The sequence below is a fragment of the Nomascus leucogenys genome, chromosome 21 (genome assembly GCF_006542625.1).
Source record: "Nomascus leucogenys isolate Asia chromosome 21, Asia_NLE_v1, whole genome shotgun sequence".
Classification (NCBI taxonomy): domain Eukaryota; kingdom Metazoa; phylum Chordata; class Mammalia; order Primates; family Hylobatidae; genus Nomascus; species Nomascus leucogenys.
In genome coordinates, this window is record NC_044401.1 from 42,917,329 (window position 1) to 42,941,911 (window position 24,583).

Genomic DNA, 24,583 nt, shown 5'->3' on the forward strand with positions numbered 1-24,583 from the left:
AGCCGGGCTTGGGCTTGTGGGAGGCAGCCAAGGGTGACCGGGCAATTTGTGTTTCCCCCAGCGCTAAAAGAGGGCCCTCATTTTAAAACAAGATGTGCCTTGCTTTGGTACAGAAGGAATGAAGTCTCATATAGAACTAGGGATGGCCATATTGGTGATGGCAGGTAAGATGTCCCTAATTCTTTGGCAAATGTGCACCAGCTGTGTATAGAAACCCATATTGTGGATGTCTCTTCAGCAAGAGGTAAAGGAAGCTGCAACCACAGCCAGGCACATGAGTTTGGTGATTATTTATTAAACTTTTTCAGGTTTATTTTTCCTGTTCACCCTCATTAAAACATACACATTTCACCTTTCTGCAATAGTGGCTTCAAACCCTACTGTTAGCATCTTTACAATCATTGTGACGAAAGAGAGCAAAGATTATAGTACAATAAACCAGAGACATAGCAGTGTACTCACATTATGGAGATAAATTCTATTGCAAATCAAATTTGGTCTTATAACTCTTTTTTCTAGGCAACCTAGAATTTTTTATTTTCAATCTAGGAATTCAAAAATAGTGGCTTTTGAGCTTGCTGTGCCTTTAATTTACTGAGTGATTTTATGTTCAGAAGGTCTGCGCCTGGGTTTTCTCTATTTGAAATGTGAGCAAAATCATTCTGCTCTAGAGATTCACAATTTCCAGAAATGTTGAGGCCAAGAGGTGAGAGTAGGGGTGGTTTTTATTTGGAAGAAAATTGAAATGTGGCAGTGTTCACTCCTGATGTTGTTTTGCTATCCTCTGTTAACTTGTCTTGACTCCGGAACTTGGATTAGCCACGTACCTACTCTTTGGACAACAAGTTCAACAGACATTTTTAGAGCATCCATTTAGTACCAGGTTGTTTGTTTGATGCTGAGGATGCAGCTGTGATCATGGAGAAGCCTCTGCCTACAGGAACCATCAGTCTCGTGGGGTGACCCCTTCCCTGTCCTGTCCAGGAATTGCCCAACCAGCCTCTGGTCTTTACTGGGTACACTTCATACATTTATTCAACGAATATTTGTGAATCATTTGTGCCAGGTACTGTGCTGGGTGCTAGGCAACAATGGTGGAGAAAAGAGACAGGACTTGGCCTGATGAAGTTTCTGGTCCCCACCTTGACTTAATTCTCTTTCCCAGCAATCATCAGAGAATATCACTATTTGCTCTGTGCTCCCTCAACACTTAAACCATGCCTCTTTATAGCATTTAGATCACCATCCTTATAATATAACTTTCTGTCTCTTTTTAAACCTTGAGCACCTTGAAGGCAAAAAATTCAACTTTCTTTCCATAATGTCTTGCACTCCCTGGTATCTAGCACATAGAGAGCTCAATAAATGTTTTTTGAATGAGTAAATCATTGCACGAATTTATAACTTCATGAACCCATGGAACCCATTGACTGGTCTGCCCTCATCTCCGATCCTTGGCTGAAAAGCCTAACAAGCCATTATCTGTCTGTACTGAAACACTCCTGATGTCAAGAACCTTCTAAACATAAAACCACCTGGTGCACAGATCATTTCTTCTTCCAAGATGTATCTGCCATTGAGAGAAAGAGCAAATATTAGCTTCAGCTTTGTTTGTAATACTCATTTGCAGGAAGGCAAACATGATTATATATGATTTAAATGGAATAAATGTATAGTAAGGAGAACAAATGAGTTTATTTGTGATTCTTTGCTAGACACTGTTGGAGATAACTACAGTAAGAAAAAAATATATGTAATAACAGTGGTTTAAACCAGCCAGAAGCCTTTTTTCTCTGTCAGGCAAAAGTCCAGGAATAGTTCAATATTAAGGTTCTGCTCTACGAAATGCTTAGCTCATGGCACCATCATTCCCTAGGTTGCAGCTCCTTGTTCAAGATGGTCTCCAGCTGTCATATCCACCTCCGTGCAGCAGAACAGAGGAAGTGGGGAGAAGGGATGAGGGGCAACCAGGAGTCAAGTACAAAGAAAATAAAACTTTTACAACATGGAAGGTGGAAGGTGATGGGAGCCTGGACAAAGGCACTGGCCACAGGAATGTGTAGGAGAAGGCAGAGTGGGAAGCAATGGCAGAATCACAGGACCAGGAGACTGGATGTTGGAGGACAGGGAGATGGAGGATCTAGAATGACCCTTAGCTTTGGAAGCAAATTCGACCCTGACAACTGGACTCAAAAGGGTAGTTTGAAGAATATGTTAGACTGAGAGAGTTAACTGCTACAAATTGACCCCAAATCTCTCCTTCCTCTATTCCTTATTGCCGTTAATTTTCTGTTGAATGGACTAATTAATAAACTCCAAGTAGTTAATATTTCACAGGAAAAATTTAACAGGTCTCAGTGACTAACCCTAGCCAGTTATAATGTTCCTTCTCCTACCTAATTCAGTCCATGGGACTCCTTAAAATTCTGAGTTCTTAAGGCATTCTTAAGTGCCAAAACTGCTCACTCGAGTAAGCTGAATATACAAAGAATCTATTTCCCCATCCTGAGAGTGGACTTGGTATTACCCTCATTACAAAATTGTTGTGAAGTTTAAAATACATAGAATGTTTAAGGGATCTGGCACAATGCCTGGATCAATAAATGCTAGTTTCTATCTCTTTCCAAAGTACTTTCTTTTTTAATGCTTTTATTTGACAAACACTTATTCAGCATTTACTATTTCAGACACTGTATGAAGTAAGTGCTGGAGGGCAAAGTTGAATTTAGAAAAAAAGTTACTTTTTTTTTTCCACTTGTTGAGTGTTAAGGTAAATTGTGATCATTTAGCCCAGCATGCCTACCCCATGGACTGAGAGCTCCTGAGGATATAAACATGCATGTGTTTGTCACCTTTATATTCCCAGCACATGTACTTATTAAATGTATAAGTGAACATATGACCAGGGTCCAAGGAATTAAGCCAAAAATCTAAAAGCAGGACTAGGATCAGAAAACTGGGATGGTCATGGATGTTCAGACATTACAGGAGGAGATTCCATGAAAATTGAGTGTCTGCTGGGGTCATCCTTCCACCTGAGGCCCAGCACACTCTGCTAGGAATGCTATTGGAGGAGAAGGTGGAATTCCTAAGGAGCAAGAGGCACCATATGACAATGATTAAGAGATTGGGCTCTGGAATCAGACATTTATGAACATAACTATAATAAAGTGTGATGAGCCTTCCAAGAGGGAAGCTCCAAGATCCAAGACATAAGAGACTATGTTCTTACAGGTGGACCTCCCTCACCTAAGGGTTCAGGGAAGGCTTCCTTCAAGAGCCTTGCAAATTGCTTACTGCACAACCGAGGGGTTAATGTGGGCTGAAATCCAACCTGTGTTCCACTAAAGCTGTGCACGTTGACTCAAAGCCGTGTGCTCCCCAGAAGGGGCTCTTTTCCTCATTCACCCGAAGGCCTACAGTTCACCCAGGCATGCCCCACAATTAAGGACATCTGGAAGCTCAAAGATAAGTAGATGTTTCCCAGGCCAAGTTTAGGCTGCAGGGACCAAGGAGGGGAACAGCAAGTGTGAGGTCTGAGCATTTTAAAAGCCTGATGTACTTGAGGAACTGAAAGAAGTTCAGCAAGGTTGGAGTGTGACATTCAAAGAGAAGACTAACAAGAGTGGAAGGGTATTCATTAAAGCCAGTATTTTCTATGAGTTTACTAGTTACATTGTGCTAATGGCTCTCCATGCATTATTTTGTTTAGATCACAGACATTAAGTGACTTGCCCAAAGTCATATTAGAAAGTAGTGGAACTATGATTCAAAGCCAGGTGTGACTCCAGAGCCTGTGCTCCAAAGCACTTGTCCTGTGGCATCCAAAATTTGCAAATTGCACAAGAGCAAAACTGGAGATGGGAATGCCAGTTAAGAAATAGTTGCAGAAATCCAGGTTAAAAATGATGGTAGGGCCAGGCATGGTGGCTCACACCTACAACCCTAGCATTTTGAGAGGCCAAGGTGGGAGGATCACTTGAGCCCAGGAGTTCAAGGCCAGCTGTGGGCAAGAGAGTGAGACCCATCTCTACAAAAAAAAAATTTGTAATTAGCCAGGTGTGGGTAGCATGTGTTTGTAGTCCCAGCCACTCAAGAGGCAGAGGTGAGAGGACTGCTTGAGTCGGAGGTTAAGGTTGTAGTGAGCTGTGATGGCACCACTGCATTCCAGCCTGGGTGACAGAGAAAGAAAAGAAGAAAGAAAGAAAGAAAGAAAGAAAGAAAGAAAGAAAGAAAGAAAGAAAGAAAGAAAGAAAGAAAGAAAGAAAGAAAGAAGAAAGAAAGAAGAAAGAAAGAGAGGGAGAGAGGGAGGAAGGGAGGGAGGGAGGGAAGGAAGGAGGGAAGGAAGGAAGGAAGGAAGGAAGGAAGGAAGGAAGGAAGGAGAGAAAGAAAGAAGAAGAAAGAAAGAAAGAAAGAAAGAAAGAAAGAGAAAGAAAGAGAGAGAGGGAGAGAGGGAGGGAGGGAGGGAAGGAAGGAAGGAAGGAAGGAAGGAAGGAAGGAAGGAAGGAAGGAGAGAAAGAGAGAAAGAAGAAGAAAGAAAGAAAGAAAAAGAAAGAAAGAAAGAGAAAGAAAGAGAGGAAGGAAGGAAGGAAGGAAGGAAGGAAGGAAGGAAGGAAGGGGAGGGAGGGAGGAAGGGAAGGAAGGAAGGAAGGAAGGAAGGAAGGGAGGGGAGGGAGGGAGGAAGGGAAGGAAGGAAGGAAGGACGGATGGATGGAAGGGAGGGAGGGAGGGAAAGAAAAAGAAAGAAAGAGAGAGAGAGAAAGAAAAAGAAGAAAGAAAGAAAGAAAGAGAAAGAAAGAAAGAAAGAGAGAGAAAGAGAGAAGTGGGGAGGGGAGAGGGATAAAGAAAAAGAAAAAAATGATGGTGGACTGAAAATAGTCCTGGAAATGGCGAGGAGTAAATGGATTCCACAGAGAATTAGGAAGTAGAATCTATAGGGCTTAGGGGTTGTTTAAATATGAAGGATAATGATGAGAACAGAAAGGAGGAAAAGATGGCTCCTTATTTTGTGTCTCTGTGGATGGCATGTAATCTTCTAAGATAGAAAACAGTGAAGGAGAAACAAGTTCGGTAGGGAGGTGAGTTTAGGACCTGTTAAATTCAAAGAATCTGTGGAACATTCATGTGGCAGTGTCCAGTTGGCAGTCCAGTGCTTGGCCCTGAACCTCAAGACAGGCTGGATATTTAGCCCCATCAACCTGTAATTGGTAATTGACTCACAGGGTGAGTGAGATAGGGTGCAGAGTGAGAAGAGCACAGTTCCTACTCTACTAATTATAGTATAGCAGAGGGCTTTCTCCTATATCCAACTGTTGATCTTTGTAAAACACAATCTAATCCATGATTTCTCTGAATTTTGTATAAGAGCTATTCTTAAAAGGCTTAAAGAGTGTCATATTACAAACTGGAACCAGAGACCTGCACAAAAAAAGGAGACTATCATAAAAAATAAAGAATAAGTGGTCTTTTCCAACATTTTTGTTTGGTTCAAAGTCAGATTTAAGCTTAAATATGACTCATTCTCTATTTTCTTTCTTTTTTTCTGAGACAGAGTTTCGCTCTTGTTGCCCAGTCTGGAGTGCAATGGCAGGATCTCAGCTCACTGCAACCTCCACCTCTCAGATTCAAGCTATTCTCCTGCCTCAGCCTCCCAAGTAGCTGGGATTACAGGCGTATGCCACCACGCCCAGCTAATTTTGTATTTTTTTAGTAGAGACAGGGTTTCACCATGTTGGTCAAGCTGGTCTTGAACTCCTGACCTCAGGTTATCCACCTGCTTCAGCTTCCCAAAGTGCTGGGATTACAGGCATGAGCCATTGCACCCGGCTTCACTCTATATTTTCTATAAGAACTTACATGCTGAATAAAATATTGCTAATATTATTATAACAAAAAGAGCTGCTGCTACTAATAGGCCAAATTTATGCCTCATTCACACAGGAAAATGAATGGATTAAAATCCAGCATCAGCACCAGTGGAGGTCTTAGGTTATCAAGGGCCTCTTTAAAATTTGACCTCTCATAACCTAACATAGTTCTTCCCCAATATGGGCAATTGACGTTTCCTGTATTTTACATGAAGTGTTATAAAAATGTGACTCCAAGCCAGGCCTTTTCAATCTGCCACCTAGGCCCCTCTAAATGGAAATTCTGAGCCACCTTGGTTGCAGTGGTCATAACAAGATGGGATTTAGGTTTAGCTGAATCCATTTTGTCTTTCTTTTCTTTTAGAAGGCATCACAGGAGGCCTCTACATGATGTGGCTTCCAAAGGCTCAAGGACCACCTACGTTACAAGTCTGCAATGAAGAAGACAGAAATGGAGATTCAAACACCACGTCTTCTATTATTTTATTAATCTATCTGTAGACATGTGTCCCCACTGCAGGAAGTGAACTGCTCCAAGGGAGAAACTTCTGGGAGCCTCCAAACTCCTAGCTGTCTTGTCCCTCACCCTGGAGAGACGGCAGAACCATGGCATTTTATAGCTGCTGCTGGGTCCTCTTGGCACTCACCTGGCACACCTCTGCCTATGGGCCCGACCAGCGAGCCCAAAAGAAAGGGGACATTATCCTTGGGGGGCTCTTTCCTATTCATTTTGGAGTAGCAGCTAAAGATCAAGATCTCAAATCAAGGCCGGAGTCTGTGGAATGTATCAGGTAAGAAGAGGGGCCTAATCTGCCAGTCTCTTTTCTGAGTGGTTGGAGAAAAGCTACACCAAACTCAGAATAATTTTTTCAAACTTTGTCCTGTCTTTTCAAGAATAGTGATTGATTGGTAATCATGCTAAAGCTTATTGCCCCCACAACCTGCCTTTTTTTTCCTGAAGACTTCTTTTTAAATAAAATGTCAATGATATTAAGTAGAAAATCCATGCATGGCCTGTTAAAGCACCTGGTGGTCATTTGGTGACCAAGTTATCATTGTTCACCTGGCAGCAGTGTTGCTTAATGGAAGACTAAGTACCTAGAAGGAAATTTATTGCAGGTCTTGCAAACCTGAGTAGTAAAATCCCCCATTGACCTTTCATGCTCCAATGGATAGTAATACCTGAGTGCTGGCTGCCTCACTTTTTTTTTCTTTTTTTTAAGGCATTTAAGTTGAAAGAAACCACAGTAGTCAGCATGACCCAGTCATCTTCTAACTGTAAAATGTAGTCCATAGCATTTTGGAACTACTGCTATCAAAAAGTCTTTTGCATAGGAAGGTTATCCCCCCTCGCCACCCTCCCCACCCCCCATCCCACCCTGCCAAGACAGAATGCATCTCACTCTCTCAATAGATTCTCTCTGCAGCCACTTGAAGAGAGCTAATATGTCTCATCAAATATTTTCTTCTCCAAGCCACATAGTCTGTTTTATCGTCATTTTCTCCATGATATGCTTTCCAGACCCGTCATCATCCTGGTTGTCCTCCATCTGATGCCCCCTAATTTACTGTGACCCTTTTAGAATATAGTCTCCAGGGTGAGGCACTGCTCTTTAAAAATAGGATCTGACTTCTGCAGAATACGGTTGGGACTGTATATCACCTCCCCTAATCTACACTGGAGACTGACTGTGCTCCAAATCTTGACCCGTCTTCTAGAGAGACTTGCAACTTCCAGAAGGGATCCAGCACTTTTCCTTGCTCTTCCCAATAGCTGGAAAATAAAAATGAAAACTAGGATTGTTCCAATAAAACTGGATTTCTGTTCATGCTCTAATGAGAGCTAGTAAATTGATAATATTTTCACATTTTTCTTATGAATGCAGGAAATCTAAGTGCAGAATTGCACTGATGCTGATGATATCCTTCACATAACCCATGCGGACAAATACTCTGTTATACCCTGCTGCACAGAGCTGTACATGTGCCATGTGTATACAGACCTAAGATCAAGCAAAAGACTTGCCCTAAAATAATATATATTTTAAAATTATGTTAAAGATAATAAAATTAGCTTAGTAGCATAGATGTTTAATGTAAAAAAAATCCGTAATATTTCATAATAACTTCGTAGGTTTAAACAGTTAAATACATGAAGTAAACTAAAAGAAAATGGTAACAGAAAACATCACATTAAAAGTTAGACCAAGAGCTTAGGGAACCTAACAATACAATGGAGTATAAAAGATCGTATATCTCACCTCCTGTCACTGTCACTGAGTTCAAGTAGTGAAACTCACAATATAAAGAAAGAACCTGGTGAGTTGTGTTTTCCTCTAGACACAAATACACTGATTCAGCACATTTACTGAGCCCTGACTCTGAGCAAAGTGCTGGGGAAGTGAAAACTACGTCACTGACCTTATTTCTCTTGTTAACTTGTTTGATTTTTACTTAAAATATTTTTCTTTGAAAAGCAATGCATGTTCATTTTTTTAGATATGAAGTGTAAATAAGCCAAAAGCACATAATTTTAAAACTCAGCATTCCACCTCCCAGAAATAACCACTGTTGTACACCCCAGACTGTCTGTGTATGGCCTTCATAGGTTTGTTATTTGTTTACAAAAATGAGATCATTCATGTCCCTTTCCCCTTGACCTTCAGGAATGTCATAGTCTAAACTTATGACTCTGCAAATCTGATCTGAGGTTATTTTTAGGCACCCACATATTAATATCTTAATGTATTTATGTTTTCCTGGTCCTTTTCTTGTACATCTACATACTGCTTTTATTTAAGTACCTCGTATCAGCTACTTCAAATTCATTACTGGAGAAGACAGATACAAATTATTCAATGAATTACAAATAGCAATCTTATTTTTCTTTTTATTTTTATTATTGTCATTATTGCTCTCTGTCTCTGTGTGAGGCACCCTGCTGAAGGTTTTGCATCATTATCTCATGTCATCATCTTCACAGGCACCCTATGAGGCAAGTGTCATCCTCCCTTTATTTTTATTTATTTATTTTTGAGATGGAGTCTCACGCTATCACCCAGGCTGGAGTGCAGTGGCACAATCTCAGCTCACTGCAACTTCTATCTCCCAGATTCAAGCAGTTCTCCTGCCTCAGCCTCCCCTGTAGCTGGGATTACAGGCGCCCACCACCACACCTGGCTAATTTTTGAATTTTTGATAGAGACGGGGTTTCCCCATGTTGGCCAGGCTGGTTTTGAACTCCTGACCTCAAGTGATCCACCCGCCTCGGCCTCCCGAAGTGCTGGGATTACAGGCGTGAGCCACCACGCCCGGCTGTGTCATCCCCATTTTAACAGAGAGGGCCCTGTACAGAGCATGCCATAAAGCCAGAGCGTAGTAACAGTTCCATGATTCAAACCCGGCTTTGCCGGGCCTTTAATCTAAAGTCGTTGACTAGAAAGCTTCCCATTTTCTTCCACTTCTTCTTTCTTCCAGGTATAATTTCCGTGGGTTTCGCTGGTTACAGGCTATGATATTTGCCATAGAGGAGATAAACAGCAGCCCAGCCCTTCTTCCCAACTTGACGCTGGGATACAGGATATTTGACACTTGCAACACCGTTTCTAAGGCCTTGGAAGCCACCCTGAGTTTTGTTGCTCAAAACAAAATTGATTCTTTGAACCTTGATGAGTTCTGCAACTGCTCAGAGCACATTCCCTCTACGATTGCTGTGGTGGGAGCAACTGGCTCAGGCGTCTCCACAGCAGTGGCAAATCTGCTGGGGCTCTTCTACATTCCCCAGGTACTCAAGCCTTCTCAGACGGGGCACTGGGAGCAGGATCAGAAGAAGCAGGCTTGGGGGTGCCATGCCCAATATCCATACGGTTTACCATATTCCCATCTCTGGTGCAAAAGACCTGTGATTTAGTTGATATGCTGTGTCATGACCATTTGGGATTTCTGAAACTCCAGTGTCCACAATGTCAATGATACCTTCACTATGCTTCCAAAATTCTTTTAAATGTACCTTGCATAAAACTGTCTTTTTTTAAAAAAAGGCATTCAGTTATTTATTTCCCACTCTATTCCTTTAGTAAATGTTTTTTTTCCTTCTGCTTTTACTAAAAGGAATCAGAGCATATGAGGTAAATCCCACCTCTCAAATCCAAAATATCTGTCCCGAATTCCATTTCCTGAAAAGTCTCTGCTGCTCCACTGTCTTGTTGAAACTTTGGCTCAGAGGGAAGCAGAGCATATTTTCTCACAAAACAGGAACTTAATCATTGTGTTGCACATTCCAGAAATGGAGAAAATTCTATTTCATTCAACACATATTTATGGAGTATATATGTATAAGCAGTCTCCACTTTGCAGGAACTTAGCCTAGGTGGAGAAATGGTTGCATTTTCATTTACTAACAGTTTATTGAAGCAAGTGCTTTAATAAACAGTCAATGGTGCATTTTTTCACCAAAAAAAGATAATAAATGTGAAATGCCATTTTATAACCTGACATTTTCCTTCTTAACACTATAGAGCAAAGCATTTTTCAGTTTAATATTTATAAATCTATGACATCATTTTATAATAGTGAGAAAATGGAAACAACCTAAATGTCTGTGGGTGGGAGAATCAGCTCAATTGTGATGCATCCTTACATTAAGTTTGAAATTAAATTATAAACTACACCTAAATTTATTTTTTTGAATATTTAATATTTAAAATTTGTAAGAGTACCTTTGATAAATTTACATTTCTATGTTAGGAGGGCTCCTTTTTTTTTTTTTTTTTTTTTTTGGTTATTGCCATTATCTCTTTATATGCATGAGACGAGAGATAGTTTTGTCATCATTTACGGAATCCTTACTTCAGGGAATTAAAGGTGTTTCCCATGGGGAAGCCCTGGCTTTGTAACTTTTGTGCCAAAGTGATCTGACAAAGCCTGTATCAGCAAATGTGCTGCGTATATTCAAATTTAGATACACAGTTAAAGTAAGTTATTGTTACCCCATGGCCAACAGGCTAAGATGTCAAGTAAAGAAAGAACATGAAAAGGGGAGGGGAGTGTTAATTCTTTCTGCTTTGGATGAAAGATAAGGTTAAGTTGAGTTTGAATTATTAAAGTGCTTTGATTATCAATCAAACCAATATAAGTCTATCTACAGTAGGGGTTCTCTGCCATGTCTGCCATGGCTACCTATTGGAATCACTTAGAGAGCTTTAAAAATCCTGGTGCCTAAGTCCCACTCCCCAGAGATCAAGGTTTAATTGAGCTGAGATGCAGCCTGGGTGTCAGGAGGTTTTAACACTCCAGAAGTGATTCTAATGTGCGGCTGGGCTGGGAACCACTGCCCTGCCAGGTGGGGTCATGGACCCAGGGGTATTTCGTATGCCAGCCACGCCACCAAGTGGATGGAACAAGCAGACCAGCTGCACAAATTGCGGTTGGAATAGTTTTCTGAATCATTCATGAAATTCTCCCCTCTTACAATAAAAAAAAGTTTTGTGTGTTTCTGAGGGGTTTTTTGGGGGGTTGGGGCACAAAATGGTATTTACCCCACTTTAGAGTTGCTTTTTAAAAACTTGGCAAACATTATAAATATATTCCTTAGGAGAACATATCCATGAGGAATATTATTGTTTTTGATTTTCATTCCATTAAAGCCCTTTTGACCTATTTTTGAAAAAATCAAGAAGCAAGCAATGATGGATGGATTTTTTTAAATGGTAGGTTTTGTGTTTGCAAAAATCTGATTCAGAGGCCTATTGTTTGGGTCTGCTAACAGAATTCTCTGAAAACAATAACATCTAAACAAATGACTTAATTTAACCACCTGCCTCGTAAGTTCTGTGGTATTTCGAGAATACTTTATTCTGATAAAGGAAAAAATAATCAATTTTATACTATACCTTCTAAAATAAAAGCTCTTGTCAGAAAACAATCATACTTGCTTTTTAGTCAAGTTGGCCTAATTTTTTTACAGACCAACGCCTTTTATGTTTCTAACGTAGAAACTATCCATCAATAAGAAGAAACACGTTGGAAATTTTTTTTTTTTTTTTTTTTTTTTGAGATGGAGTCTGGCTCTGTCTCCCAGGCTGGAGTGCAGTGGCAGGATCTCGGCTCACTGCAAGCTCTGCCTCCCAGGTTCACGCTCTTCTCCTGCCTCAGCCTCCCAAGTAGCTGGGACTACTACGCCCAGCTAATTTTTTGTGTTTTTAGTAGAGACGGGGTTTCACCGTGTTAGCCAGGATGGTCTGGAAATTTTTATTTAAAAATATTGGACATGGAAAATTAATTGTTTTAAATGGTGAGAGATATTAAAAAGGCATTGTCCCAAATACCTTCGACTTGTTTTCTTAAGAAGTTTAAAATCTCTCTGGAAAAACTAGAGAACACAAGATATTAAGCTACTTCATTTCCTAGAAGAAATTCTATTTGCGTAAAAATGTTTCGTTCTTCAGAAAAAAATGGTCCCATAACTTGGAACTTCCTAAGTGGTGAGCCATGATGACACAGAGTGCTGCAAATGAGCTGAAGCCGGCCTCATCAAAGATGTGGATCCCCTCAAGTGTTGGGGTGGCCAGGTGGGGCCTGAGTAGTCAGAGCACTCCCACCAGGGTTGATCAGCTTCCTCCGTTTGCTCCATGTGTTGCCATAATGTGAAAAGAAGTGGGAAAGCTCTGCACTAACTAATGCTTTACATGGTATTTGGCTACTTCTTCAAGCAAGGATCTCTTAACATCAAGGGCAAGACTTTCTTCCCTTGGTAGTCCATACCCTTGCTCAGATGCAGAGGTGGCTATGTCTTAGAGAGTGCAAACATGTCAAGACAGCTTCTCCAGGGTTCCTGTTCAGCCTCTTAAGATTTTCAAGACCCACATCAAAAGCCTGTCAAGCAGGCCTAGCCATCACCTATAACTGAATAAAGGAAAGGGCTCTGGAAGGTGCTTCCCAATGGAAGATTCTTCACAATGCTACCTTCAAAAGTGGGTCTGCTAATGATGAGTTAATGGGTGCAGCACACCAACATGGCACATGTATACATATGTAACAGACCTGCACGTGGTGCACAAGTACCCTAGAACTTTAAGTATAATAAAAAAAAAAAGTGGGACTGGCCATAAAATCAATCCAACAATAGTGGGATGGAGAGGAAGGGAGGTTTTTCTGATGATATTTAATTACATACGTCATTGTTATTGTGATACAGGGGGATTGAGCCTAGTGGTCTTAGTGGTCTAATTGAGCCTAAAAAAAAACAGTTCTCAGAAATGACTGCAATTAAGGTTACTTTTTTCTAAAATACTGGGGTGCAGGGAGGAGAGGGAGGAGGATGAATAACCAGAAGAGGGGAAGAGAGAAATTAGGCAGAATAAGAAAAGGAAATTCCCGGGGACTCCTCTGAAGAGCCTTAAGTTTATAATCCACGGGGAACCTGATTCCTTCCAGAGGCAAATTATGGACAAAGTGTTTATTGCAGTAAAGGGAAGTTAAACTCTTCATATCAGAAGCTGAGCCCAACAAGCCAAAGTTGTGTACATGGATATATTATAACCAATGAGGCAGTACAGAGTAGGTTACAGAAAACATGAAACGGTGCATAAAGACTCTTCTTGAAAGGCTAAGTACATCCCACTATTGTTGGGTTGATTTTATGGCCAGACCCAGTTTTGAAGTTAGCATTGTGAAGAATCATCCATTGGGAATTGGGATGCTCCCTCATAGACTGAAAGGTGCTTAAGTGGTCACGCTGGAGTAGAACAGACGCTGCTTTTCCTTACCCTTTCTTTCATCCTGTACAGAGTGGACAGCATAGTTGATAAATGAGACCAAGGCATGCTCAGAAAGCCACCTCCACAACAGCCTGGAGGCTCACTCAGCACCTCCTCACTCACTCACTCATTCACCATGTTCTTGGTTCTCTCCAGGTCAGTTATGCCTCCTCCAGCAGACTCCTCAGCAACAAGAATCAATTCAAGTCTTTCCTCCGAACCATCCCCAATGATGAGCACCAGGCCACCGCCATGGCAGACATCATCGAGTATTTCCGCTGGAACTGGGTGGGCACAATTGCAGCTGATGATGACTATGGGCGGCCGGGGATTGAGAAGTTCCGAGAGGAAGCTGAGGAAAGGGACATCTGCATCGACTTCAGTGAACTCATCTCCCAGTACTCTGATGAGGAAGAGATCCAGCATGTGGTGGAGGTGATTCAAAATTCCACGGCCAAAGTCATCGTGGTTTTCTCCAGTGGCCCAGATCTGGAGCCCCTCATCAAGGAGATTGTCAGGCGCAATATCACGGGCAAGATCTGGCTGGCCAGCGAGGCCTGGGCCAGCTCCTCCCTGATCGCCATGCCTCAGTACTTCCACGTGGTTGGAGGCACCATTGGATTCGCTCTGAAGGCTGGGCAGATCCCAGGCTTCCGGGAATTCCTGAAGAAGGTCCATCCCAGGAAGTCTGTCCACAATGGTTTTGCCAAGGAGTTTTGGGAAGAAACATTTAACTGCCACCTCCAGGAAGGTGCAAAAGGACCTTTACCTGTGGACACCTTTCTGAGAGGTCACGAAGAAAGTGGCGGCAGGTTTAGCAACAGCTCGACAGCCTTCCGACCCCTCTGTACAGGGGATGAGAACATCAGCAGTGTCGAGACCCCTTACATAGATTACACGCATTTACGGATATCCTACAATGTGTACTTAGCAGTCTACTCCATTGCTCATGCCTTGCAAGATATATATACCTGCTTACCTGGGAGAGGGCTCTTCACCAACGGCTCCTGTGCAGACATCAAGAAAGTTGAGGCGTGGCAGGTGCGTCCTTCACTTATATAGCAATTTGCTGTATAATAAAGCAGAGTTGGGCTGCAACTCCAGGCAAGAAAAATAGTGGTTACTTGAAAAGGGCAATATTTAAATGAGGCCACTAAATGGAGCTTTGGATTCAAAGTACCTTTTTTAAATCTTGAGCAACTGATTTGAGCAAAATTGATAGTAATTTGATTATCTACTTAAAGCCTTGAGTCAACTGTTCTTTAGTCCAGTGGTTCAGAATAACTGAAGTATGGTCCCCAAAAGTTTTCAAATATCCCAGAACAGATTTAGTAATGAGTGGGGTATTTTTCTAATGTCTAAATTATCAATATTGTTCCCTTGTGAGTAAGAAGTATTTTTTGAGTACCTATTACATTCCATATACTAAGGGGCATAAAGCTAGTATTATTGTGTTCAGCCACCACTTTTGCCATTACATTACTGACGGCCTATACCAAGCCACCCAGCAGGTCAGCTAAGCACAGCTTAGGACAAAAGCAAGTCAAAGGTGCAGAAAACAAAAACTCTTTGTAAAAAGATTTGATATTGAGTGTTTCAAAAAGAAGCACTGAAGTCGTTATCATAGAAAAAATCAGAACTTAAGACGAGTTCCCTCACTTGTTTAGCCTTGTTTTGTATTTTTGAATTACACACAGGAAAGACATCATAATCTTTTTCATTTCAAGAGCTTATATCCTAAATAGCTGTTTGGGTCTTGCATATGTGCCTTATTTTTTTCAATCAGACCATGTTTTACACTCCTTTTGTATTTTCCTTTGTTCCAAACTGACCTATCAGAGAGATTGCATGACAGTGGAGAGGGCAGGAATTCCTGAATTTGAATGGAATGTCCCAGCCTCCAGCTCCCCCAGTTTCTAGCTGTGTGATCTTAGGCAAACCATGGCTGTAAGTCACAGTGTCTCCATCTGTGACACAGACTTAATGTCTAGCTTACTTTCCACTCAATGTTCTTTTGACTTAGGTTCATGACATTAAATGACGTGATATATGTAAAAGTAATTTGTAAACTTTCAAGCTCTAAACAGATGTGTGATTATTATAGTAGGATTTCAGTACACCTCTAATTAATCCATCAATTAGGTAAAAATGATAACTAGAACACCTTTGTATACAGAACCCAAACACCACAAACCCTTTGGGAAGGATACCAAGAAGCAAAAAGCATACAACTTGTATCAGTCACTGTAGAGATTCTCATGAAAGTCAAGGAGTGACTGTCTAAGTTGGTCAAATGAGCCAGAATCTTCAAGTTCTCAGCCCTTTTTGTATGGGAACCTCTCACCCAACCATCACTGTTGGCTAAAATTTCTTACTTCTGTGGGGTACTCAGGGCTTCCTTCTTCACACAGAACCCCTACCCTGCCAAGATAGAGGTGCTGTAATGAAGGTCAGGCACTCTAAAGTTTTCAGGAGTGATGATGCTAAGGTGTGGGGTTTAAGTAGGAGGAGTAAGGGGACAATCTTTTAGGTGGTTGATACTATCGTCTTTTCTTTCTTACCTTTCAAGTCCAATGCAAGGAGGACCTCAGCTCTTGAAAAAACTGCAAGAAAAGGGTAGGGTTGAAGGAAAAACAGCTTTCAAGGGGGAAACTTGGCAGTTCTACTCTTCAGTGGCTCCTCTTCCAGATAAGGAAATAAAATACAGATGGTCAAGACCAGATCTTGGACCTGTGAGAAAAAAAAAAAAAAAAAAGCCATGACAGGCTATAGTCACAACTGGGACTTTTAGTTGTGTAATAGAAAGCCCTAACCAAATTGGCATAAACAAAAAAAGAGGAAATGTAGTGAGTGGGTCATGTTACTAAAAATCTCAGAAGTGTTCCAGGTACAGCTAGGTATTTTCGTCTCATCTTTCTGTTCTTCATTCCCCAGGGTTAGCAATTTTCAGCCTCTGTAGCAGCTTGAAGCTAGGATCTCCTTACTTCCCAAGATATCCTGTAAAAGTTCCAGAAACCACGTTTATTAACCATTCCTAGGTCATGGATCCATCCCTGATGCTAACAGTCCTCCAGACTACATAGACTTAGAGTAAGGAGGGAGTGAATCCCCAATGGGAAGTCGGGATGCCATTACCAAAAGGAGGAAGAAATAGAAGCAAAGCAGCCAACATTCAAAATGTCCACTACACAGACACTTCACCCAACTATGGCCCAGGTAAAGATATGCTCTCCTGACTCTTACATGGTCTGGGAAAATCCCCCCAGGAGAGAGCACAGATAGGAAAATGGGATCAGAACTCTAGGGAGGAACAACATGGGATATTGGCCAAAATGTCCTGAGTGCTTGGTGTGAGTCTCCTTTGAGCCTCAGGAACCCAGGCTGTTGGGTGGGCATTCCAGAATTTGAGATCTTGGCCAGGAGATGAACTAGCAATTATTCATTCTCATTATTAAGACCTATATCTTCATCAGGAAATCAACTAGCAATTATTCATTCTCAATATTAAGATCTATATGGAAACTTATCACCTATAACCTAATCCAAGTTTCCAGCTAGAACTCCATGTCTGCCTTCTCTCAGTTCTTCCCCTATAAGCTAACCTGCGTGACACCTCCTCACAAATCACTCATTAGGTTTTGGCACAGCATCTTTGCATAGGCCATAGCCCACACCAGAAGGGCCACCAATTTTTTATCTCTGCTGTCATTTTCCACCATGAACATTTAAATTGTTTTCAAAATCCACTTTCCCCTGGAAGTCTTTTCAAATCATATTCCCACAACACACTTTCTGATCATTCTTGCTTCCTCATTTTTGATGTTTATATACCCAGCTTAAGCTTCCACAGCTCTTTAATTGACTGAAATAGACACTTATTAGTTAAAATTCTGGTTATAAGGGTTAATCACAATTTTTTCCTTTCTTTCTCCCCCAAAAAATATATATCAATCAACTCATATGCCTCAAAAGTGGCACTAGCAGGTGATTTATGAGCATACAACTCACAATTGCCTCCTTTCCTCTTCTTGGAGACCCCAAAGCCCTCCTCACATCCCTTCTCAGCTCTCTCTTCACTACTCCTTTGCTGTACTCTAAGCTTCGTAAGATCAGGAACCATGCCTGTATTGTTCAGTACTATGTTCAGAATGCCTGACACTGGAATATTCATAGAATGAATGAATGAGTGAATAGCAGTCTAGTTGATTTGACCTGTCAACACTACCTAGAGGCCTTTGTAGGGAACTGTTTGAGCCAACAACCCATTCTTGAATCAATCACTGTGGCCAAGGTATTCTAGGCTCTGTTTGGACAAGCTTTGGTCACGTGCCCACTATCAAGTTTGAATGGAACATCATGTAAGTATGAAATCACCTTCTTTCTTCTCTCAGGATGATCATGCACAAGGTGTGCTTCCTACTCTCCTGCACCTCACACCAACACTCACTAGTCAAAAAACAGGAATGCAGCCATGGTGAAGATGGAAGTCAGATGGAGCTGATCTTTCTAGGAATTGCTGGTACTGCTGGAAGTTGGGGAATGTGGGATAAATTGTGAGGACGGCCAGAGAAGATGGAAGGGAGATAAGAAAACATGGCTGGGGTTAGAGAAGGGAATTGGGCCTGGATCTTCCCCATGCTCTTACCACAGGAACTGGGCAAGATAATGAACTTCCTTATCTTGTTCATTATCTGTGTGACCTGGCCCTCATTATCTGTACAAGAGCTGGAAGTCCTAGACCAGAGTGGGGGGGTTTCTAGTCTCTAGCGTTCAGCTTAATTCAATTGACGCAACTAAGAATGTGTGCCAAGAGGTGATTCCCATTTATGCTTATAATGAGCAACTGTTTGACTTTAAAATCTTTTAGGGGAAATACCCTAAAAGGCCACAAGATGGGACTCTTATGGCATAAAAGTATATGTTAGCTTCTAAGTGCATGCATGTCCTGTATTTGCCCCTCTTTTAGATCTATGTGTCTTTCTTGGTGGTGTTTTCTTTGTAAGCCTATAAGTCTCTTTGTGTCTGTATGTTATGTTCTATGTTCAGATCTTTTTGTTTGTTTGTTTTTTGCTTTTTTGAGGCAGAGTCTTGCTCTGTCACCCAGGCTGGAATGCAGTGGCCCGATCTCGGTTCACTGCAACCTCCGCCTCCCAGGTTCAAGCAGTTCTCCTATGTTCAGATCTTTCTACTGGTTTTTTTTTGTTTCTCTTCCCCTTCGTTTATTCTTTTTCCTCATATTACTCCCCAAATAAAATAAAAAATTTGGAAGCATATTATATTGGATAATAATCGCAAGTAAAATTTTATATTTCATTTTAAAAGGAACTGTCAGTTCCTTTTTAAAACATTTTTAAAAGCAAAAGAAGCCAGGTGCAGTGGCTCACACCTATAGTCTCAACACTTTGGGAGGCCAAGGTGGGTGGATCACGAGGTCAGAAGTTCGAGACCAGCCTGGGTAACATGGTGAAACCCCGTCTCTACTAAAAATACAAAAAATTAGCCAGGTGTGGTGGCAGGCACCTGTAGTCCCAGTTGCTCAGGAGGCTGAGGCAGGAGAATCGCTTGAACCTAGGAGGCATAAGTTGCAGTGAGCCAAGATCGCACCACTGCACTCCAGCCTGGGCAACAGAGCGAGACTCCATCTCAAAATAAATAAATAAATAAGAAAAAGAGTGTTCTCTCTCGGGCAGATATCTAAATTATCTTCTAACTTATGTTGCTTTTTTGTGGACCAATCATTATCGATTTAAAGATTCCCTGTCATTGCTCTTAGGAGTGAAATGGTTTTCATCTCCATCTTCCCTGTTATGTGAATTAAAGGCAAGATATTATACAGAAAATAAAACACCCAAATGCAAAACTTGCAAGTCAGCCTGCCAAAAGAAATATTAAAGATGTTTGAAGAGGTGACTTAGAGATATGACTTGGTAAGCACAATAATTGATTGATTATAAGTGGATAACATACAAATTTTGAGTAGAAAATATTCCACACTCATGTGATTTTATTTATATACCTGCTGCGAGGACATAGTACAATACAATTCAGGTTAGGATTTGAAGTAAGGGAAAAAAAATATATCATTTGAGACGAGTCTTGAAGGGTAGATAGGATTTGTGGATACGGAGAAGGATCTACTCCTTGGAGGAAAGGTCACAAAATGTCCTGCTAAGCAAAAGAATACAGACTAAAAAAAAATAGTACATAGTGTATGATTTCATTTATGCGATATTCTGTCTCTACTGACAGAAAGAAAGCAGATCAGTGGTGGCCTAAGGCTGCGAGTGGGTAGAGGTTGATTTTCAGGGACACCACAGAACCTTTTGGGATGGTGGCAATGGTAGTTACCAAGCATATACATTTGCCCAAACTCAGAACTATACACTTAAAATGAGTGTATATAAATTATACCTCAAAAAAGCTGATAAAAAAAAAATAACGGAAAGTCCCCAGGTGGGGAAGTCCTGGCTATGCAGGGAGATCAGGATGTCATTCAGGTTAGACCATTTTCCCACTTATGGCCCCTCATGTTGCCACAAGCATTACACATCTCTACTATTTCATTTTTAAAATATGTCCATTTTCTCAACCTACATTTTATACCAGTTAACCTGTTGTAACTAGAGATAGACAACTTAATAGATGTCTAATTTCATTCCTGCATGTGAGTAGGTAGTATAGTGTAATGGTTAACAGTTTGGAATCTCAAGCCAGACTGAGTTGGTTTAAATTTTAATTGCCACCTAATTGCTTTATAACCTTGGGCAGTCACTCAGTGTCCTTGTGCCTCACTTTTCTCTCTCACCTGAGAAACAGAGATCATGAAACTTGTAAGTTTATTATGAGGATAACGTTAGTTAATATGCACAGAGAGTGCTTAGGATAGTGCCTATATACTATGTTCAGTAAATATTAGTCTTGAGTATTATTCTTTCGTAGGTGAGAAAGGTAAGACCCAGAGAAGTCAGAATGATTTTCCTAAAGTAATATATCTAGCTAGTAAGAAAGCCACATCTGCTCCAGGTGATCTGTTCCCCGAAGAGGCCAAAGGAGTTGCTAAAAGAACGACTTTTGCCCTCTGGGCACCACGTGCCTTCTAGCTCCTGAGAGGCTGCCAGATCAGCCAGTGGTTTCCAAGTAAAGACAATGGTCCACTGCCTTGAACCCTGGGTGTTCGCCAATTGTCCTGACACCTCGGTCCTTACACAAAGAGAAAATATAGTGTGCAAATAATTGAGAGTGGACACAACCAACCAGGTTGGAGTCTATTAAACATCACTTTGTCCATCTTGAATATTACTGTATTTCTTCCTTCTAAAACAGTGCCTGCTTGGCTAGTAGTGGTCCCTCAATAAATACTTGTTGAATAAACAAATGAATAAAGAAAGAAAATGGGACAAAAATAACTCCTGAGAGGACAGTGGAGGACAGTAACACAGTACCTAGATACAGGCACAGATAAGGGAGGTCAGTGATTTCAGAGAAGTGGTCAGAAAACTCTCACACAACAAACCACAGTAATGCTGACTTCATCAACTGGGGCTGGAACTTAGCTCTGCATTATCAACAAAGTAAATTACATGAAGGAAAGCATGTTTTGGTAAGGATTTTAAGAGTATAAACAGGGTTATTGAGGCATAATGATCCGGAAACCATTAAATTTTAAATTATTCTTGTATTTTTAACTGATGTAGGCCTCCTAAGAATCTTTATCAGGAACAATTTATTAGCCTAATTTGTACTAATAACTATGCCTAAAAGAAGAAAAGAAGCAACTTTAAAAAAAATTATTTTGGCCTTTTTATTTGTTTGCTTGTTTTTGTTTGTTTGAGTTTAGAATTTAGATCATATTTTCAGTCTTACTCAGCCTGATTCAGCCCAATTGAACTGGTTAGAACTCCCAGTATAGGCCGGGCACTGTGGCTCACGCCTGTAATACCAGCACTTTGGGAGGCCTAGGCGGGCGGATCACGAGGTCAGGAGACCGAGACCATCCTGGCTAACACAGTGAAACCCCGTCTCTACTAAAAACACAAAAAATTAGCCGGGCGCCTGTAGTCCCAGCTACTCGGGAGGCTGAGGCAGGAGAATGGTGTGAACCCCGGGGGGCGGAGCCTGCAGTGAGCCAAGATCGCGCCACTGCACTCCAGCCTGGGCGACAGCGAGACTCTGCCTCAAAAAAAAAAAAAAAAAAAAAAGAACTCCCACTATAATCTTGTATAGATATAGTGAGGACAGACATTACTGTCTGCATCTGATCTCAGGGGGAAAGCATTCAGTCTTTTACCACTAAGTATGATGTTAACATTCATAGATGCCCTTTATAGAGTTGAGAAATTTCCCTTCTATTCCTATATTGCCAAGAGCTTCTATCAGGAATGGAGGTTGGATGTTATCAGTGCTTTTTCTGTATCTATTCAGAAAATCATGTGGTTTTTCTTTTGTAGTATGTTATTGTAGTTGACCATCAAACCAACCTTTCATTCCTGGGATTAATCCTACTTGGTCATAATGTATATTCCTTTTTGTACATGTATTTGTGTGTTTGATTTACTAAAATTTGGTTAAGAAATTTTGCTTCTATGTTCATGAGGACTATTGTTCTATAGTTTTATTTTCTTGTAATATCTTTGTCTGGTTTTGGTGTCTGAGTAATGATGACCTCAGAATGAGTTTGGCAGTATTGACTTCTTTTTTGATGTTCTATGAGACTTTTGTAGAATTGGTATTAATTCTTCCTTAAATCTTTGGCAGAACCCATCAGTGAAGCCACCTTTAGTTGGTTTTCTTTGTGGGATTGTTTTGTTTTGTTTTGTTTTGTTTTGTTTTGTTTTGTTTTGTGATGGAGTCTCGCTCTGTCGCCCAGGATGGAGTAAAGTGGCATGATCTTGGCTCACTGCAACCTCCACCTCCCAGATTCAAGAGATTCTTTTGCCTCAGCCTCCCGAGTAGCTGGGATTACAGGCATGCACCACCACCACCAGCTAATTTTTGTATGTTTACTAGAGATGGGGTTTCACCATGTTGACCAGGCTGGTCTCTAACTCCTGGCCTCAAGTGATCCACCCACCTCGGCTTCCCAAAGTGCTGGGATTACAGGCATGAGCCACTCACTGTGCATGGCCTGTGGGAAAATTTTGAACTGAAAATTCAATTTATTTGATGGATAGAATGCTATTTAGGTATATATGAGTCAGCTTTGATAGTTTGTCTTTTAAAGACTTTGTCCACATTGTCTAATTTGTCAAATTTACTGGCATAACTTTATTTATAATATTGTTTACAATGTTTTCAGACCATAATTATAATGTCTGCAGCATCTGTAGTGATGTCACTGGTCAAATTTATCATATTGTAAATATGCATCTTCTCCCTTTTTTCTGATTAGTCTGGCTAGAGATCCATCAACTTTATTAATCTTCTCAAAGAATCAGCTTTTGGCTTTAGTGATTTGTCTCTGTATTTTTGTTGTCTATTTCATTTATTTCTATTCTGATCTTTGTCATCTCCTTTCTTCTGATTTATTTGAGTTTAATTTGCTCTTCTTTTTGTAGTTACTTATTTGGAAACTGAAGTCATTGATTTAAAAACCTTTCTTTTCTTATAATATAGACATTGAGTGCTATAAATTTCACTGTAAATATTGTATTAGCTGCACCCCTCAAATTTTGATATGCTGTGTTTTCATTTTAATTCAGTTTAAAATACCTTCCAACTTTCCTTTTGATTTCTTCTTTGGCCCTCAGGTTTAGAAGTGTGTTATTTGGTTTCCAAGTTTCTGGTGATTTTTCCAAACATTTTTCTGTTATTTGTTTTTAATTTAATTTCATTGGAGTCAACATATTTTATTTGATTTTAATATTTCTAAATTTATTGAAACTTGCTTTATAATCCAGAATATGGTTTATCTTTATAAATATTTTGTGTTCTTGAAAATAATGTATATTCTGTTGTTGGGATGACTGTTCTGGAAATATCAATTAGATCAAGCTGGCTGATAGTACTGTCCAAGTCTTTTAAGTCTTTTATATTTTTATTGATTTTCTGCCTGCTTCTTTTAGCTAATACGGATGCCTTATTGACCTTATTTTTCTCATTTATCTTCAGACTGATAAAAACCTCATCATGGGCACCACTTGTCCACATAGTCGTGCTAGACACCTACAGGTTTAATATCTATTCTATTAATTATGCACTCAAAAGACATAGTTTGAGTATCCACTAAAATCTAGGCCCTCTACAAACCACTGGAGATACAGAAGGAAATAAGACAGTTCCTGCTCTAGAGAAGTTTGGTCTAATGAAGTGTGGGTACAAAATTCCTAGCCACAAAGATTTCAGGGTGCTTCCTTCTCCAGATAAGATGTTTACATTGCCATCTCTTCCCTCCTGCCTACCCTTTATCTCCCTGCCACATCCAAAGTTGGACTTGCCATGTCTCATTACTCAACTCGCTACACCAAGTATCCTAGAGGCTACCTTGTTATCAAGGTTCCTGCCAACTGCAAATGTCAGTTTCACTAATTAATTCATATTTGGATTTTTAAAGTCCTTTTCCATGCCTTCTTTTTTGCAACAGCTTTATAAGATGTAATTCACATGCCATACAATTCAATCATTTAAAATATACAATTAAGTGGCTTTTAATATATTCACAGTTATGCAACCATAACCACAATCAATTTTAGAACATTTTCACCACATCAAAAAGCAACCTCATATCCTCTAACTGTCACTCCCTAGGCCCCCAAAGCCCCAGTCTTAGACAAACACTGATCTACTTTCTGCTTCTATACATTTGGACTTTCCTGGATATTTCATATAAATAAAATCATAAAACATATGATCTTTTGTGACTGGCTTCTTCTTCCATATTGTAACATGTATCAGTACTTCATTCCTTTTTACAGCCAAATAGTATCCCATTGTGTGGATATACCACATTTTATTTATCTGTTT

General features: G+C 40.5%; 1 protein-coding gene across 2 annotated transcripts in view; it reads left to right on the forward strand.

Annotated features, from left to right (window-relative positions):
• The window catches only part of CASR (calcium sensing receptor), a 105,909-nt gene that overhangs the window by 62,546 nt on the left and 18,780 nt on the right, over positions 1-24,583 (forward strand). For both annotated transcript variants that reach the window (XM_003275518.3, XM_003275519.3), the window contains exons 2-4: positions 6,232-6,658; positions 9,345-9,651; positions 13,781-14,665. In XM_003275518.3, the coding sequence (XP_003275566.1) occupies positions 6,474-6,658; positions 9,345-9,651; positions 13,781-14,665 (1,377 nt within the window). In that variant the 5' untranslated portion in view covers positions 6,232-6,473. The remainder of the gene's footprint in view (positions 1-6,231; positions 6,659-9,344; positions 9,652-13,780; positions 14,666-24,583) is intronic.